Below are 12,794 nucleotides of genomic sequence, written 5' to 3' on the forward strand. Positions count from 1 at the left end.
GAAGGCAGGAGGAGAAGGGGATGACAGAGGATGAGACAGTTGGATGGCATCACCAACTCAATGGACAAGAGTTTGAGTAAACTCTGGGAGTTGGTTATGGACAGGAAGGCCTGGCATGCTGCAGCCCATGGGGTTGCAGAGTTGGACACAACCGAGCAACTGAACTGAACTAGTTCTCTGACTATACAGACATAACTGTGTCCCACAATTTAAGTCAATTCTGACACTGTCTGCCTGGAATTTTTGTTAGACCATGTATAGGTCAAGGACCTAGTCCCACAATACTACCCCTTCTTCTCAACTTCAGAAGCCAGTGGTGAGTCTAGGTGGTTACCTGTTCTTCTTATGGACTGATCATAAATCAGGGTTCCCATAACCCCCTCGTTGGATTTTGTAATTTTCTAGAGTGGCTTACAGCTCAGGAAAACAGTTTACCCAATAATAGTTTATTATAAAAGGATTCAACTCCAGAATAGCCAGATGGAAGAGATGCAGAAAGCAAGGTAGGGGGAGGGGCAGGGGCTTCCAGGCCTCTCCAGGTGAGTCACCCTCCCAGCACAGGGTCACTAGCCGGGAAGCTCTGTGAACCCCATCTTATTGGTTTTTTATTGAGGTTTCATAGAAGCATACTTTAGGCAAGACTGGTTAAAGCATTGGCCATTGGAGGTTGAACTGTTTCCAGTCCCTCTTCTCCCTAGACATGGGACGGTGAGGCTGAAAATGCCAACCCTTTAATCAGGTGTTTGGTTTTTCTGACAACAGACGAATTCACTAAAACTCAGGTGTAGTTGAAAGGGACCTGTTATAATTATCAAAAAATACTTTTTCACTCTTACCTTACAGCACCTGAGGATTTTAGGAGTTTTGTACCAGCAACATCATGAAGACCAAAAACATATTCTAAGTCACAACATCACAGTCTTCAAGGTTCATCCACAGTGCAGCATGTGTCAGAGTTTCCTTCCATTTTAAGGCTGAGTGATATTTCATTGTATGTTTATACCACACTTTGTTTATTCATTCCAGAAATATTTCTTTGAACGCATTTGTTTTCTTCATATATATTAATATGAGCTTCGTGTATAGGAAAAAGAGCTGAAGTAATTCACTTCCCTCTTGTACTGATACTGCTTATTAGCTCATTTAAAATTTATTTATTTGAGGGATAAACAAAGTAAACGTTGACTTCTTGCTTATGTACTTTTCTCTGTGCTCAGTTCACTGCTGAGTAACTGTCCTTCATGCCAGGAGAAGAATGAGCTGTGGTCTTTCCTTTTCCCTCCTCTTATCAAAACAGGATTCCTCAGGGCCAGCCTAGCAGTAGAACAGACACTGGGGAGCCTGGGGCTGTCATTTCAGTAGCCTGGCAGCTTTGTGCCCGTCATCTGTGCTCACCTCCATTGATCAGTACTGGCCACTAGCTCAGTGTATCTCGTGGTGGGGTGGGGTCTATCCCAGGAAAATCCCCCAGGGTCTTGCTCCATTCCAGTTGGCGCTTCCCACAGAGCCCTTGTTTGGTCCTGATGAGGGCAGCGTGCCAGGAGGGCGGGCTGCTATCTCCTTCTGCCAGCTTTCTGCCGGTCTTCACCACAACGGAGGGGCGTTTCTGCAGCAGCCCGCCCCTCCCTCTCCACCTTCTGGGTGGGGGCCCGGGCTCAGAGCGCGCCCTCTGGTAGTAGAGTTTGCAGCCCAGTGTGGGACCGTGGGCACCTGGGGTCCTGCGCCCTACGCCGTGCGGTTTCCCCACCGCCTCCATCAGCTGCGCCTGTGGCCTCGCCTCACACCTGCGTGTGGCCCCGGCTGCCCCCACCCCACGGCCCTGGCCCGTACGGGTCCAGGCGGGCAAGATGCGGCCGGTGTCCTCGGAGGAGAAGCCCAACCCACTTCAGGACGCGAATGTCTGCTCTCGGCTGTTCTCCTGGTGAGCCCCCGCCTGGGCTGAGACACCCCGCCGCCTCAGGGGCCAGTGCCAGACGCTGCTGCGCCTTGCAGGGGCTGAGGGTTGAGGTTCAGGGCGAGGGAGCGCTTTCCGATGGCTGTTCGTAGCGGGTGGGGTCGCCCCACACCGGCCGCGGGGGGTCCCTGTCTGCGCCCTCTGGGTGAGGTGGCGGGAAAGGGTAGCAGGACCGGGAAGAGGGACTTGGTGGCGGGGTGCAGGGTCTCCCTGCCTTGCAGCTCGCTGCCCCGTCAACCTCCTTAGTCCCAGGAGCAGGAGGGGCAGCGGGAGCAGGAGGCAGGGAGGCTGAGAACCCAGGCTGCCCAGGGGGGTCACCGCCAGTCGGAGAAGGTCCGGACCCTGGACCTCCATCCTTAGCCGGCTTCCCCAGGACAGTTCGGATTCATAGTTCTGAATTAATTTGCACCCTTTCCCCACTAAGCAAACAACCCTGAACAGCTTCCTTTATCTAATGAGTGCTCTGCTCCTGTTGCCATCTTCCAACAATGGCCCCACCTTTCCCCACATTCCTTAGGTGACGGCGGCGGCTGAGTTCCAGCTGCTCCAGGCTCCCTTGTCCCTGTGTCTGTGACCATGTCTCCCTCCCTCTTTCTCTCCGTGCGCATCTCTCACTGTATATCCTGGTATGTAGTTGTGACACATTTCACGTGTGTAAGAACACTATTGTTTTTTATTTAATGAACCGGTCGTGATTCTTGAACCCATTTTGCTTTTATCTGGGATACATTGAGAGGACTCGAGGATGTATTTGAACAGCCCCTTTCCTAACTGTGAAATGTCTCTGCTTCCACCTTTGAGAGTCACCCTGGGGATGGGTTCCCTGAAGCCTATGGGGTCTTATCTGCATCTCTAGCCTTTCCTGAAGCAGTGCAGGGTCTTGATGCAGGTGGTCCTGCCCTGGAGTCCTCTGGTCCTGAAACCGCTGAAGGGTCCCTGAGCTGGGAGGTAACAAAGACGAAAAGTGGCTCAGGGAGATGAAGTTCTCAACTAAAGTTTTCCATCTGGTACCTGGGACCACTAACTAGGTAGGGCAGAACCTTTGGGTTTAATCACACTTGAGTGATTTTTATCTTTTGTTCCTGAACACAAATCCATTCATCTTTCCCACAAATTCTGACATTTCATATTTTTATATGGGAGGGCCTTGGGAATCCCCAGGAAACCGAAGCTTCTATGCTTGTTCTGATGGTGGTGTGTTCAGTGTGTGTAATTACATCTCTTGACCATTTGGTAGCCTTTAAGGAGAGAGGGTCAAGTAGAAAAAACATGGGTGTAGGTTTCCCTGTTGGCTCAGTGGTAAAGAATCTGCCGGCCATAGCAGGAGACCAGGAAGCGTGGGTTTAATCCCTGGGTCGGAGAGATCCCATAGAGGAGGAAATGGCAACCCATTCCAGTATTTTTGCCTGGGAAATCCCATAGACAGAGGAGCCTGGAAGGCTACAGTCCATGGAGTTGCAAAAGAGTTGGACATGACTGAGTGACTGAATAGCAACAACTGTAAATGATAACAAAGTAGAGACACCTCTCCTTAACTTGAGGCAGGACAAGGACCTCTCCAGGGATGTTCTATTTGTGGATTTTCAAAATGTGTGTGTATGGAAATGGGAAGATGAGGACTTCTCATTGATTTTTGGGTAGACCCCATTTGCAATTTTCCTGCTGAATTGGAAGTAGCTATTACCTCTTGTTTTACATGTGAAGTCACTGAAGTAGAGAGGTTGAGTAGTATTTTTTAAACTTTTTATTTTATATTGGAGTATAGCCAATTTACAATGTTGTGATAGTTTCATGTGGACAGGAAAGGGACTCAGTCATGCCTATACATGTAACCATTCTCCCCCAAATTCCAAGAGTTTGAGTAACTTGCCTGCGTCACATAGCTTAATAGTAAAAGTTGGATCCCAAACCAGGAGTCTGGCTCCTGAGTCTGTGTTGTCCTGTATGTAACTGCTGTTCAGAACTGCTTCTCTTTGGATACTTGTTCTTAAATGCAGGGAGAAGGCAAATGCAAATAGAACTTTGGTCTTGTAGGCAGGGGATTTTCAAGGATTTTCTTTAAGTTCTTGCTGTTGGAGATGATGCTCGTGAAACATCTCTATAATCAAGCTTTAAGGCGGCCGTGCTGTCAGACAAGCAAGATCCTTGTCGTCACCTGGGAAATGCAAATCCCCACCCCCACCCCACCCCCACCTACTCCAGTCCTTCTAGACAAATTCTGTAAATTTAGAAATGGTGAAGTAGGGTTAAACAGGCTTTAGGCGATTCTGATGGAAGGTGGAGGCTGACTTCTGCTTTAAGCCGCTCCTCCCATTGGCATTGTTCCTTCAGTGTTAACTTTTAAAAAGGGGTCCAGACTTCGTGAAGTTAGTTGGTGACCATAATTGCCATCTTGTTTGTAAAGTCTGAGGTACGCTCATGATTTCCTCGTGTCCCCCACTCGCTGTCCTGGGAAAATAGAGATGAGCCCAGGCAGGATATGCTGCCCAGAGACAAGGCCCACCTTGTAGAGAAACTGAGTTTTCATCTTCTCTTTGGGTGTTTGATTTTCTTCTCACATTTCATCTGCTTTCTCAACTTGTTGCTGCTGCTAAGTCACTTCAGTTGTGTCCAACTCTGTGCGACCCCTCAACTAATAAATGATGCCAATAACTAGCTTACTGACTTTATACAAGTGACCACACTGGGTTTTAGTGTTTTCACAGAACAAGTAGGACTGAGAGTCTAAAAGAAGTCGTGCATTATGACTGTTGGTAATTGTGAATTTGAGAAGAATATATATATTTTTATATTTCTATAAAAAGCTTAAAAGTATGGAAGAAGGAGGGCCTCCTAGATAGGTGGCACAGAGATAAAGAACCCACCTGCCAGTGCAAGAGACACAAGAGACAAGGGGTTTGATCTCTGGGTTAGGAAGATATCCTGGTGTAAAAAATGGCAGCCCACTCCAATACTGTTGCCTGGAGAATCCCATGGACAGAGGAGCCTGGTGGGCTACAGTCTATAGGGTCTCAAAGAGTCAGACAGGGCAGCACATAGAAGAGGAAAGGAATAAGGATTTGTTTTTATTAGCCTGATATACTTGCTGATATTTTGGTTGTTTCTTAGTCTTTCCGCTCGACATCTTTGCCTATCTGCACATGCACAGTTTTTTTTTTTTTTTAATTGAAATTCTAGCTTATGGTTTTTTAGAATTAATTTTTATTGGGGTAAATTGCTTAACAATGTTGTGTTATGCACGCTTTCCTATGAAGTTAAATATGTCTGAATCCTGATTTCTTCTTAATTTTTGATGGTTAATATTTATTTATAGCATTATCTAATGTGCAAAACATGGCATTTATTTTTTAATTAAGCTTTTTATTTTGTATAGAAGTATATCCAATGAACAATGTGACAGTTTCAGGACGACAGCAAAGGGACTGAGCCATACATACACATGTATCCATTCTCCCTCAAACCCCCCTCCCATCCAGACTGCCACATAACACTGAGCAGTTCCCTGTGTGACACAGCGGGTCCTTGTTGGTTATCCATCCTAAATAAAGCAGTGTGTACACGTCCCTACCAAACTCCCTAACTATCCCTTACCCCTATCATTCTCCCCGGCAACCACAAGTTTCTTCTCTGAGAGTCTGTTTCTGTCAAAATGTGGTATTTAACTAAAATGTATGCAGTCTTTCACTTTTGCTTAATACAGTTTATTGCTAATTAGGATGTGATGCACATCTATGACAATATATTTTGGTGTATCTTTCCTTTTCCAAGTTCCCAGAGTAGAATAATTAGTGAAAGGCTGAATTGTTTTCCATTAGGTTCAGACCAATTTGCCCTCTTAACAGCTGTTTGTGAGCTTATTTCATTTTCAATTTTGAGTACCTGAATTACATTTTTCCTGGGCCTAAAGTTAAAAATAGTTCAGTTTTAATTTGAATTTATTTAATTTATGCAAGCTCGGTCACTTAATCCTCTTTGGCTCTTTGCAACCCCATGGACTGCCTCTCAGGCTCCTCTGTCCATGGGACTTCCCAGGCAAGAATACTGGAGTGGGTTGACATTTGATTTGTAGAGATGGAACACTTTCTTATGTTTATTGACCATTTGTTTGTATTTCTTCAAATGTCTATTAATAGATGTTTTTTTCCTATAGAGCATTTATATTTTTTAAATAACTTGTAATAGTGCATATAATGGTGATTGCAGTCAAGAAATTAAAAGACACTTACTCCGTGGAAGGAAAGTTGTGACCAACCTAGACAGCATATTAAGAAGCAGAGACATTACTTTGACAACAAAGGTCCATCTAGTCAAGGCTATGGTTTTTCCAGGTGTCATGTATGGAAGTGAGAGATGGACAACAAAGAAAACTGAGCACCGAAGAATTGATGCTTTTGAACTGTGGTGTTGCAGAAGATTCTTGAGAGTCCCTTGGACTGCAAGGAGATCCAACCAGTCCATCCTAAAGGAGATCAGTCTTGGGTGTTCATTGGAAGGACTTATGTTGAAGCTGAAACTCCAATACTTTGGCCACCTCATGTGAAGAGCTGACACATTTGAAAAGACCCTGATGCTGGGAGGGATTGAAGGCAGGAGGAGAAGGGGAGGACAGAGGATGAGATGGCTAGATGGTGTCACCAACTCAATGGACATGAGTTTGGGTGAACTCTGGGAGTTGGTGATGGACAGGGAGGCCTGGTCTGCTGCAGTCCATGGGGTCGCAAAGAGTTGGATACGACTGAGTGACTGAACTGAACTGAAGTGTATGTAATACTTTTTCAGATTTTCATTTGTTCTTTAGAGGTTTTAAATTATATATCATTAATTAAAATTGAGCTTTTATTTTTTATTTCTCCTGTGGCTTTTGTAGTATGTCTTTTAAAAGTCCTAAAGTCATCTAAATCTCTGTGTTTTATTTTAGCTTTTTTCTTATTTTATTTCTAACAGTAAAGACAGCTAGAAATTTTTTTTTAGTTGTTGATATAGGCCTCAATTTTAAAAAAACTGTCCATTTTCCCATTATGGTTGATTAAATAATTCTTATTTCCCTCTGTTGGAAATAAGAAGCACAGTTAATGAACCGTGGCCAGCTGGGGACTAGATTGTCTAGTCTGCAGACACTATCCCTGATGATGTCCCTGCTGTCCTCACTGCAGCCTCTGGGGTGTGCTCTGCATTTCTCTCCACCCTTGTCCCAGAGGCCAGCAGGTTGGGGGTAAGTACAGGACCTGTCCCCAGAGATGAGGGTGGAGCAGGGTCTTGGACCAGATGCACTTTACCCTTCAGGGAGTGGTTACATCCTCAATCCCCTGACATTGACCATGTCTCAGTCAGTGAACTGTCCCCTTGCAAAGGGAGTGCAGATGTGGAAACTGTCACTGGTGTTAAGACAGACTCTCCAGAGACTCTTGTCAGAGAAGCTGATGACATAAGGGGGATGTGAACTGGCTGAGTACTGAGATGGTTTAGGGAGGTTGGTCCTGTTAGGTCCTCAGTAACTACTGATTATGAATGGATAGAAATTTTTAATTTCAAACTAGGATTCTTTGCACCATTTTTAGAATACCACTTGTTATTCTTCATTAACAGTCAGTAATCCACATGTTTTAGAAGGAGGCTGGGTGAGCTTTCCAGGGTTCTCTCTCTGGCCTTGACCTGTTGCCTGTAAGCGTTTAGGTTGTTGAGTTTTGGTAATTTTATACAATAACTATAGCCTCAAGAAAGAAGTAGAACAACCCAAAGGTATATTTAAAGTTACCCGTATGTCCTTATGGCAAAATAAACTGCCTAACAAATTTAAGTTTATCTCTTGTAGCTTATTCTTGACTTTTTTGGGCTTTACAGTCCTGCATCTGATCAGCCTGAGACTAGTATCCACTCAGATGTGTCAAGTAGATAATTTGCCTTTTGGAATCTTCCATGTTGATTCCCAGTCCTATTGATTCCATTCCCTCTGTTGACCTGAACAAATAGACTATCAGATATTTTTCCAGCAAAGATGAGCATATTCAGAATCATCAGAGAATGGCAGTTTGAGGTCTGCATTTGTGGAGAGCCAAGTGTAAGTTCCCAAAGTGCCAGGGCTTGAAAGCACTTTTTTAGAGGGGAAGAGAAGGTTGGGCGGGCTCTTACAAAGTCCATGACTTTTCACTGGCTGTGTCCTTGCCAGGTAAGGAGAGCAGTCCTTCTTCTTCCTGTTGGGCAATGCTGTTGTAACTTCATGTATCAAACTTTCAGAGACTTTCTGCTGGGGACCACATAGGATTACTCAAGCACTCTGTGGTGGTGATGACTGCTCTTTGTCTGGGGCGGGGGTGGGGGGGTGGGGGGGGGACTTTGTCCTGTTCAGAGCATCACTGACCCTCTCAGCATCCCAGGGAGGTGTTCTCTCCAGGTGTTCTCCCCACTTTCCAGAGGCCAATCCTGAGAGGTTTTGTGGCTGGTTCACGGTCATGTAACCAGGAAGTGGCAAAGTCTAGACTCTAACACAGGAACGTTTCTAAATGAGGCACATTGGGTTCCATTTTTGTTTCTCATTAAATGTTTTAAAACTGTGGAAAATGTACACAACACAAAATTTACCATCGTGATGATTTTTAAGCATACGGTTCAGTATTGTTAAGTATATTCATGTTATTGTGCAACCAATTTCTAGAATACTTTTCATTCTATACTCAGTTCAGTTCAGTTCAGTCACTCAGTCGAGTCCAACTCTTTGTGACCCCATAACTCGCAGCAAGCCAGGCCTCCCTATCCATCACCAACTCCCAGAGTTCACCCAAACTCATGTCCACTGAGTCGGTGATGCCATCCAGCCATCTCATCCTCTGTCATCCACTTCTCCTCCTGCCCCCAATCCCTCCCAGCATCAGGGTCTTTTCCAATGAGTCAACTCTTAGCATGAGGTGGTCAAAGTATTGGAGTTTCAGCCTTAGCATCAGTCCTTCCAATGAACACCCAGGACTGATCTCCTTTAGAATGGACTGGTTGGATCTCCATGCAGTCCAAGGGACTCTCAAGAGTCTTCTCCAACACCACAGTTCAAAAGCATCAATTCTTTGGCACTCAGATTTCTTCACAGTCCAACTCTCATACCCATACATGATGACTGGAAAAGCCATAGCCTTGACTAGATGGTATACTAGTGTGCTATTAAAACAATAACTCGCCACTTCACTTGCCCCCAGCCCTTGGCAATCACGAGGCCAATTTGTTTCTCTTTGAATTTGACTGCTCTGAGGACTTCATATAAGTTTAGTTCAGTTCAGTCACTCAGTTGTGTCCGATTCTTTGTGACCCCATGAACCATAGCACGCCAGGCCTCCCTGTCCATCACCAACTCCCAGAGTTTACCCAAACCCATATCCATTGAGTCGGTGATGCCATCCAGCCATCTCATCCTCTGTCATCCCATTCTCCTCCTGCTTTCCATCTTTCCCAGCATCAGGGTCTTTTGAAATGAGTCAGCACTTCACATCAGGTGGCCAAAGTATTGGAGTTTCAGCTTCAACATAGGTCCTTCCAATGAACACCCAGGGCTGATCTCCTTTAGGATGGACTGGTTGGATCTCCTTGCAGTCCAAGGGACTCTCAAGAGTCTTCTCCAACACCTCAGTTCAAAAGCATCAATTCTTTGGTGCTCAGCTTTCCTTATAGTCCAACTCTCACATCCATACATGACTACTGGAAAAACCATAGCCTTGACTAGATGGACCTTTATTGTCAAAGTAATGTCTCTGCTTTTTAATATGCTGTCTAGGTTGGTCATAACTTTCTTTTCAAGGAGTAAGCATCTTTTAATTTCATGATTGCAATAACCATCTGCAGTGATTTTGGAGACCACCCCCCCAAAAAAAAAAGTCAGCCAGTGTTTCCACGGTTTCCCCATCTATTTGCTGTGATGTGATGGGACTGGATGCCATGATCTTAGTTTTCTGAATGTTGAGCTTTAAGGTAACTTTTTTACTCTCCTCTTTCACTTTCATCAAGCAGCTCTTTAATTTTTCTTCACTTTCTGCCATATGGGTGTGTCATCTGTGTATCTGAGGTTATTGATATTTCTCCTGGCAATCTTGATTCCAGCTTGTGCTTCATCCAGCCCAGCATTTCTCATGATGCATGATACTCTGCATGTAAGTTAGATAAGCAAGGTGACAATATACAGCCTTAACATACTTCTTTTCCTATTTGGAAGCAGTCTGTTGTTCCATGTCCAGTTCTAACTGTTGCTTCCTGACCTGCATACAGGTTTCTGAAGAGTCAGGTCAGGTGGTCTGGTATTCCCATCTCTTTCAGAATTTTCCAGTTTGTTGTGATCCACACAGTGAAATGCTTTGGCATAGTCAATAAAGCAGAAATTGATATTTTTCTGGAACTCTTTGGCTCTTTCAATGATCCAGCAGATGTTGGCAATTTGATCTCTGGTTCCTCTGCCTTTTCTAAAACCAGCTTTAACATCTGGAAGTTCACAGTTCACATACTGCTGAAGCCTGGCTTGGAGAATTTTGAGCATTACTTTACTAGCATGTGATGTAAATCAAATCATAAAATATTTGCCTTTGTGATGCACCATTTTACAGTCTCACCATCAGTGTGCAGGGTTCTAGTTTCTCCACATCCTTGCCGACACTATTTTTTATTCTTTTTTTCCCATGGTAGTCTTCCTAATATATGTTAGCTGGAATCTCATTGTGGTTTTCTTTTGCATTTCCTTCATGATTAGTGATTTTGAGCATCTTTTGCTCTTCAAGCAGAATTTTAAAGAGGGTCTTTGTGGGCTTCCCTTGTCACTTAGATGATGAAAAAATTGTCTGTAATTCAGGAGAACCTGGTTCAAACTCTGGGTCAGAAAGATCCCCTGAAGAAGGGAATGGCTACCCACTCCAGTATTCTTGCCTGGAGAATTCCATGGACAGATCACATGGTTGCAGATTGGACACAACTGAGTGATTAACACTTTCATTTTGGGGGTAGGATGTCATCATCTGGGTAAGTCCTGGTGCTAATTCCCTGAGAATTTTCTATAGGGGACAAGTGTGGAATAAATCACCCAACATGTTTGAAGCCTGTTTAGTGGTAAACCTCACAGATGGTATACTGTTGTTTTGGAAGGTAACTGAGACCTGTTGGAAGGTAACTGAGACCTAGAGATGTTCAAGGTGGTGGAGGTGCTGAACTGGAGTGGAGACTTGGAGCAGAGGACAGCTGAGGTCCTGGGTTCTCAGCCCTACTGCTGGGACTAGAGTCCAGTCTTCTGACTCCTGGGCCAGAGTTCTTTAGGGGTGCCAAGGTACCCATACTAGCAAAATCTGAAGTTCAGTCTCATTGCTTCTTTAAAGAGTCGTGCATAGTCATACATTCAACAAATAGTTCTTGAGCATCTGTATCCATGTCGTCCTAGGAATAACAGGATAAAAGAAATGTAATCTCTGTCGTTGCAGTTATTCAGTCACTCAGTCCTGTCCAACTCTTAGCCACCCCATGTACCAGCACACCAGGCTTCCTTGTCCTTTACTCTCTCCTAGAGTTTTCTCAAACTCATGTCGATTGAGTCAGTGATGTCATCTAACCATCTCACCTTTTGCTGTCCTCTTCTCTTTTGCCTTCATTCTTTCCCAGCATGCGGGTCTTTTCCTATCAGTCAGCTCTTTGCATTAGCTTGGCCAAAGTATTGGAGCTTCAGCATCAGGCCTTCCAATGAATATTCAGAGTTGATTTCATTTAGGATTGACTGGTTTGATCTGTATCCATGGGTTATTATGGTCTGATCTTGGAAATTTCCTACCCTGGCAAAATCAGTAAAATGGTGTTTACCTATGGGCTGTCTCTGCATATTAGCTATTATCATTTAAATAATGCATAATCGATCTGAATAGGTTTTTTGGTGGGATCTTCTGTACAGTTCTATTTTTTCCCTTTGTAATAAATAATTGCAGAGATATACATTGAGATTATGTCAATATAATCTTCCCCTTCAAACTTTCACACACTGTTTTTAATTTCCATTAATGATTTTCTGACTTGATTGTTCCTTTTTTTTTTTTAATTGTTAAACATTTTTATTGTGTAGACTTATAACTTTACAGGACATGCAGGATAAAAAAGTGTAAAATATCAGTAAGCATTTAAAATTTCAGCAGTCTTTTGGACCAACACTTGATTTGAACAAAGGACTAAGCATCTATATAGAACAGAGATGTCTTGGGATACATAGTTTACGGATTGAATCACAAAACAATTCCCCAAGTTATTTCCTCATATAAAGATAAAAAAATACCTTTGCACTTAAAAATTTTTCAGTAGAGTACATTCTCAGTTATGTGCACAGTTTAAAAGTAAATGATTTCTCCTTTAATGTTTGTTTGTATTTGTTTACAAGAGTTTTCCTTTCTCTCCTGTTTATGTAGCAGTACTGATTCACGGATTCTTTCATTATTTACTGGGTTAGGGTTCATTGCCATTTATTTATTTTGATGCTCAAAGTATCCCAGATTTGTCTAGCAAGAGTCATTCAAGCTTCTCTGTCCTTCCTACACATCCTCATGATTCCTTGAGTGCTTCCTTATTTTATGGCACAAGATGTCCCAGACCCTTCTTGACTTTCTCTGCCTGGAGCTCTGCTCATCAGGGCTCATACTAGTTATGAGCAGCCCCCACAGAAATTCTCCTTTTGCAGTCAGTGTTGTGGCTGAACTGGCCCTTGTGGTTCTTAGGATTGTGAGACACATCTCAGAAACAACCATCAAGGAACTTTGAAATGCCAAGGTGTATCACTCACATGTCCTGGAAGGTACAGTGCACCCCTGGGGTGACACAGCGAGGTTCTGGATAAAGAGTGCTCATG

At 43.9% G+C, this 12,794-nt stretch overlaps 1 protein-coding gene across 1 annotated transcript in view; it reads left to right on the forward strand.

Annotated features, from left to right (window-relative positions):
* Nucleotides 1–1,847: 1,847 nt before the first annotated feature.
* LOC136144262 (ATP-binding cassette sub-family C member 4-like) overlaps nt 1,848–12,794 on the forward strand; it is a 160,309-nt gene continuing 149,362 nt past the window's right edge. Inside the window, exon 1 of the mRNA XM_065902011.1 lies at nt 1,848–1,921. Coding sequence (XP_065758083.1) covers nt 1,848–1,921 — 74 coding nt within the window. The remainder of the gene's footprint in view (nt 1,922–12,794) is intronic.

The sequence above is a fragment of the Muntiacus reevesi genome, chromosome 11, assembly GCF_963930625.1.
Source record: "Muntiacus reevesi chromosome 11, mMunRee1.1, whole genome shotgun sequence".
Taxonomy (NCBI): Eukaryota; Metazoa; Chordata; class Mammalia; order Artiodactyla; family Cervidae; genus Muntiacus; species Muntiacus reevesi.